The 6,440-nt window shown below is 44.7% G+C and overlaps 1 protein-coding gene across 1 annotated transcript; it reads right to left on the reverse strand.

Moving 5' to 3' along the window:
* Positions 1-351: 351 nt before the first annotated feature.
* onecut1 (one cut homeobox 1) lies at positions 352-5,885 on the reverse strand. Its single transcript, XM_078258006.1, has 2 exons — positions 4,823-5,885; positions 352-641 (listed from the first exon to the last, which is right to left on the reverse strand). Exons 1-2 carry the CDS (start codon positions 5,883-5,885, stop codon positions 352-354), a joined length of 1,353 nt encoding a protein of 450 aa, XP_078114132.1.
* Between the last annotated feature and the right edge of the window lie 555 nt (positions 5,886-6,440).

Below are 6,440 nucleotides of genomic sequence, written 5' to 3' on the forward strand. Positions count from 1 at the left end.
GATTAAAGATAAGGATGGTGAATGATAGATTGATACTGGGTGGGGAGGTGTGGGGTGTAGTAAAGCTAGAGACCAGTGACAGTGAGTGTGTGTGAAGGGGGGTAAAACTATAGTATTTTTGCAGTATGTTACACGTTAATGTGTTGCTGAAACAAACATTTGAAAGCAGGTCAAACAAGAAGTCTTTGGTTTGTTTTTTCATCTTTGGATACTATAAATATCAATATAGTACAGGTTTAAGGGCAAAACGTTGCTTCAAGGTCTTTTTAAGTTTCTCTTTGTTTCTCTTAGGTTTTAAAGCTTTTCCACCGAGGTTGAGTCAGTCCATGAGTTGGTCAAATCAGTCTTTCTTCAGGCTTTGGTGCAGGCGTTGGGGCCAGAGTTGGCTGGGTGACCGGAGCCATCGTCCACCCACTTATCTAGGCTCCGGCGACGTGCGTTCATAAAGAAGTTGCTGACCGTGGCCAGCTCGAGGCCCAGCTGCTGGGCGATGGTGATCTGTAGCTCTTTGGATGGACGCTTGTTCTCTTTGAAGATGGCGTGGAGTGTCCGCCGCTGCACATCTGTGAACACCAACCGGGGCTTCTTAGACACACTCCCCCGCTCGCTTCTGCCGTGGTCCTGTTCCTTACGCTTACATGCTGTGGAGGATTCAGGAAAGAGACAGACAGAAGGAGAGAGTGGGTTTGTGAGAAAGGGCAGAATATACTTGATACTGCATGACAATCCACTCTCCATCACACCTCAACCTTGGATTAAAAAAAGGTCCTGAATAAATCCATTGACTGACCCATGAATTATCTCAGTGGTTCTCCACCATACCAGCTTAACTTAGAAGTTTGTTTTCATTCTAACAGGGGATACACTGATATGACTATTTAAAGTCAATACCAAGATCAGATATTTTCCAATGCATTTTTAACCCAAACTAACTTGAATTTAGATTGTTTAGGTGAAGATCCAAAACAAGTTAAGCTTTTGATGCTTATATCAAGATTCATTTTTCATTTGGGACCACAACATATACCTATATTATATTGCTAATATAACAAAACGAAAACAAACAAACACTGTAATTTCACAATCCACCAAAACTATCAGCAGTAAAAGTAGCCTAATGTTTAAATGATAGCAGTATTGTTTTTAAATTGTCATTGTGTCCTGAAGAACCAAATTGGAAACAAGCTTTTAATGTATTATGCATCTCTACAAGCCCATCAACAATTGCAACAGCTGGTTTGAATGATGATGAATGGTCCTCCTCTCTGGTTTAACTTGTGTTCATTTGTAAAAACCAGCTATAAAATGGATTAGTTTTAGGTTTCACAGTACTCTAATATTGTGGTAGAAAAAGTGTTGTCAGAGTCATATTTGACTCAAAAATGACTATAAAAGTTAAAAGACTTTTCTTTCTGTGTAGGAGCACCCCTCTTATAAGATTGTATCTGGTGCATGCGAAATAATAGCGGAATTAAACCCTTGCGCATGTTGTCTGGGAACCAGTTCTGGAGGAGAGCAGACAGACAGGAAGCCTGTCAGCCGAGGAACAACGGGTGCTGTCCGCGGTGCTGAAAACAACGGTGCGCTGGGCACTAGGCTGCAGCTGTTGACAAATGAACTACGGATAATGTAATATTGAAAAGAAGAACTTGGGAATCCGTTTGACAGCAAATCAAACATTCCTTCAACTGATATCGTTGGTATTTGATTTCACTTTTTTTCTTTTGAAGCCCCCTGCAGCCATCCGAACTGAGATTCATCGGTGAGCAGAGACCAGGAGGGGGCAGACGTGGGCTGCTGGAGCAAGGCCCAACATGGACTCACTGGGGGAAATGAATGAACGGTATATTCTAACCACAAAGCATTTCCTAAACCAGTGCTGAATACATTCGCAAAATGCACCAGGTGAATAAAAACATTTGTTATAGAAAACCTCAAATCGCAGTAATGGTACAAAAGAAACCGATTTGCCAAAATAATTATTTTAATCGTATCACTGCACTATAAAAACGACCAACGATTCAATATTACACTGGGCATTTGTAATAAAGTGGCTTATTACTTCGAGTTACTGGTTGTATAATATGTTTGCTCTTTAGTTTTGATATCTAAGCTATGTTATTGTCTTCCAAATAATGCACGTGTAAAGTAAGACCAAACAGTAGACTTAAGCTTCATAAGAAAGAGAGATCAAAATAAACACATAAGTCCAGTTGAAGCTGATTTTGCTGATCCCATTGTAACCTAATTTCAGAACACACACTTTCAGGTGTGTGGTAAAGTACAGTGCAGCGACCTGTCCGCATGACCATAAACTGGAGTATAATTGTGAGTTTAAGTAGCCCGGTGTCTCCAGTGCTGGTAAATATTAACAGAGAGCTGGAGCTCCTCGTGTAAGGGCTGCTATAAATCAGCAGCAGTGAAGGCCACTCAGACAGCAGGAGCCAGCACAGAGCGGCCCGGCCCCGGCACAGGAGGCCCGGGCAGAGAGGCAGCTTTCCCAGGACCAGGGGGACATAACAGCGGCCTCGTTATCACACTAATTACACACACACACACACACACACACACACACACACACACACACACACACACACACACACACACACACACACACACACACACACACACACACACACACAAACACTGCTCCCGGCTAATCATTACAAACACACAGATAACTGCACACACTGGGCCTACAGACACGGTGTGACGATAGTCCTGAATTTCATAATCTCACATAGAGCCCGAGAGAACAACAAACAGACGTCTGTGCAGCAAATACTGCACATATTCAACCCTCTAACTATTCTTACTTACAAGACCAGGTTGATGTCTAAGTTATAAAATCATGAATTCTGTCCTGTGCCAAATCTTCCTATTTACAAACATATTCTGTTATATTCTATTATATTCAAGCAAAATCAGATGGGTAATTGAATACGTGTGAACAGGAGGGAAGGCCCTAGATTAATTTCAGAAGCCTAAAATCAATAAGTAGATATCACATCTATTTCAGATCACGATCGCATATCTAGTTCACCTAGAAACGAATGGATCAATATAATGTCGCTCAGCCAATTCTCTCGAAATTAATTTAGTTTTTAACTGTAAACGATTTCTTTTCTCCCTACCTTTTTTGTGTGTGGCGTTTTTCAACGAAAAGCTACAGTTTTTTATTTTGGGTTTTTGCTCTAGAGAGACTTTGCCATTTTTATTTATGTTTTTTTCTTATAAGAAGTTGAGATATAACGAGACAGGACGTGACATGCTCAAGGAAAGATAAAAAGGGAAAAACAATGAACAACTGAAGCAGGCCTGTAGCAGGCATTCATTTCCCCAGAACAGCCAGTATGAATGTCCTTCCTTTAAAAACATTAAAAACATAATAAATACTTACAGATACAGATTTTTGTTTCAATTTAAGGCTGATCACACTAATTATCAATGATGATATTGTTGATGATATCAAAAACAAAACCAGCTTTCAAAAGTTGAATAGGCCTTTTTTTCCTCATTTGCAAAAGTCAGTGATAAAATCTAATTTTCAACACACACACACACACACACACACACACACACACACACACACACACACACACACACACACACACACACACACACACACGAGCATGCACTCACACACGCACTTTCCATGTGGCTGCAGCCTCACTTTTCAAAAAGCTTAAATGTCCATTTGTAGGTCATTGATTAGGCTTATAACCTTAAAAAAATCCATCGGGTTGAGTGAACGCGCACAGACGATTCGGGCCTCTATGCGCGCCCTAATTGACTTGTGCGTACCTCAGGGACAAATTAATACAGAGGTCTATCAGTTAATTAGAGAAGCCTCAGTCATCTCAGAGTTAACTTACGAACAAAACATAAACGCATGGTCTCTCTATTCTACTTAACTTTATTGTATTCTGCAATGAAGGCCTATAATTCTAACAAAGTAACGGCAAAAAGCTTAACTTGACATTCTAATTTAGTAAACACTCTAAAGAACACGTGCACACACACTTTTCTCTTTCTCTGTTTACATCAAGGGCAACACCAAAAAGGCTGATCAGTTGCATCTACACCAAAATAAACACATTCCTAACGATTTCTGGGCGAAGGATCAGCTTACGCACACAGTCCAGCGGTCGATAATTTGAGGTAAAACATGAGCACTTGTTTCACACAACCCAAAAAATCAGTGTAGAGACAGAAAAGGGATGCGTATTGATATCAGGCCACTAATGTTGGGAGCATCAGCTTGGTGAAGCACTTTTCAACTTTAGCGACTTCATTAAGCCTATTGCTTAACACACATTAAAATGGTATTATTTGACTATCCAACAGACCTCTCCTACAGACATTAGGCTCCAATTCGGTGGCCTTATCTAAAGAAACCAGACTCGTCGATTCACCAAACCAAGACGCATGGCCTAGTTCTGCTTGCATCTAAAACCATTTGACTTCCAGCATCTTTTATTATAAAGGCTTAATTTCTAGAGACAAGTGGAGACATGATGTTATAACTATATGTTATTTTGATAAAGAACTATCAGCCTAGAGGCACGTTTGTCCTGAATGCTACCCTCATGGGATTTTACATTACACTTTGATTGCTGGAAAATGTTTAGTTTTCTCTCTCTATAATGAAAACTCAGCTTTTGTCCCCAGCCCACTTAACCCACCGCTTAATATAAGGTAGCATTCGGGTCTGATGGTCCTCTGTGCTGAATTAACGCAACCTGTTTGAGCGTCTGTTTCTCTCAGCAACACATTCAAAAGATGAAAACAAAAAGGGGGGCTTTACCGAGGCTTCGCTCACCTGCGAGCCTGAGCGCACTCATGCGTTGGAACTCAGGCTCCTGCAGCCATTTCCACATGCGGCGGAAGGTCTCTCTACCGGACTTGAGCTTGGACCAGGGTTTGGGGTTTCTCAGCAGGTCGGACAGGGTCCCCTGGGACCTGCACAGGACCCGCTGGGCAAAGATGGCCTGAGGGATGCTGTAGCGCTTCAGCTCCGTGGTGATCCTTTGCGCCACCTCTTTGGTATTCACCTCCTCCATCTGGCCCCCAGAAACACCACCCTCTCCCCCTTGCTGTCCGGGCCCGGAGGCCTGCTCCCGGCTGTTCCCTAGCCCCTGGCCGTGCCCCTGCGCGCCAAGGTGTGCGTGCGGGTGGTGGTGGAGGCCGTTAATTTGTACCATGCCCGCTGAGGAGCTCATGTGCTGCTCCGTGTGTCTACCGAGCATGGCCGGGTGGTGAGCCTCAAACCCGCTGGGGGTGAGCATCTTCTCACCAGGCATGGCGGCACCGGGGTGAGCGTAAGGAGGGATACCGGCCTGGGACGTGTGTATGCTGGCCAGACCGGAACCAGACAACGGGGAGAGGCTCTGGCCCATGCAGGGATCTTTGTGATGATATGCGGGATACAGACTGTTCATAGGCGCCAGACTCCGGTCCTCTCGCATTAACGTAAAGCTGCCGCTGACATTTCCGGGGATCCTCTGGTGGGGATGATGGTGAGGATGATGGGGATGGTGGTGGTGGTGGTGGTGGTGGTGATGATGGGGAGGAAACTTGTCGGACACGGTGGAGATGGGGGGTAAGGGCTGCAGGGGGGTTAGGGTGGTGTAAGTGCTGCTTGCACTCATGCCAGGGGGGGCTTCACACATGCTGATGGCTGGATGCAGGTGTCCGTGGTGTCCGTGGTGATAGTCTCCGCTGTCCAAGAGGGTTGCCATGCCCATAGCGCGGTGGCTTAGACCCCGGGGGCTCGGACGGGCATGCGGACTGTGGCCACTCAGCAGCTCCCCGTGACCGGCCACGGACTCATGGCTCACTCCGTGCATGTCGCCAATATTCTCCATCGACAGCTGTGCGTTCATGATCCGGGCAGCGCTCTGGACAAACCATCTATCTGATTTACCGCAGTTAGCTGGCGTCCAGAAGTCCTCACGTCCAGTAAAGTTCAATTTTCTTTTGTTGCTTTTTTTCTTCTTCTTGCAGCAGCCTCCTTTGCTCTCTTGTCCTTATATTCACAAATATTCTCCTACCTTGGACGCCGTTTTGCAGAATGAAAACTCCTTCTCCGAATCCTTTTTTCCCTTGATATTTTTTGTTGTTGTTATTTTTTTTTAAATTATTATTATTTTTTTTAATTCCCTTTATAATTCAAGCCCCCCCACCGCCAACCAGCTGTCCTTGCGCTCCGGTCGGGTGCCGCGCCATCTCTATAGTTGTGTGTCTCCAGCCCCTCTTCCACCGCAGCACAGATCACTGTCTACACATGCGCATTGTGAACACCCATCTCCTCCCATACTCTCTCTCTCTTTCTCACATGGGGCGCACGCTCTTTACTGGGTGAGCTAGAGGCCGCCCCCTCTCAAACACACTCGTACACACACCGCCCCATTGCTCTGACGTCAGCTACCTTTTAAGGA

The sequence above is a fragment of the Sander vitreus genome, chromosome 1, assembly GCF_031162955.1.
Source record: "Sander vitreus isolate 19-12246 chromosome 1, sanVit1, whole genome shotgun sequence".
Classification (NCBI taxonomy): Eukaryota; Metazoa; Chordata; class Actinopteri; order Perciformes; family Percidae; genus Sander; species Sander vitreus.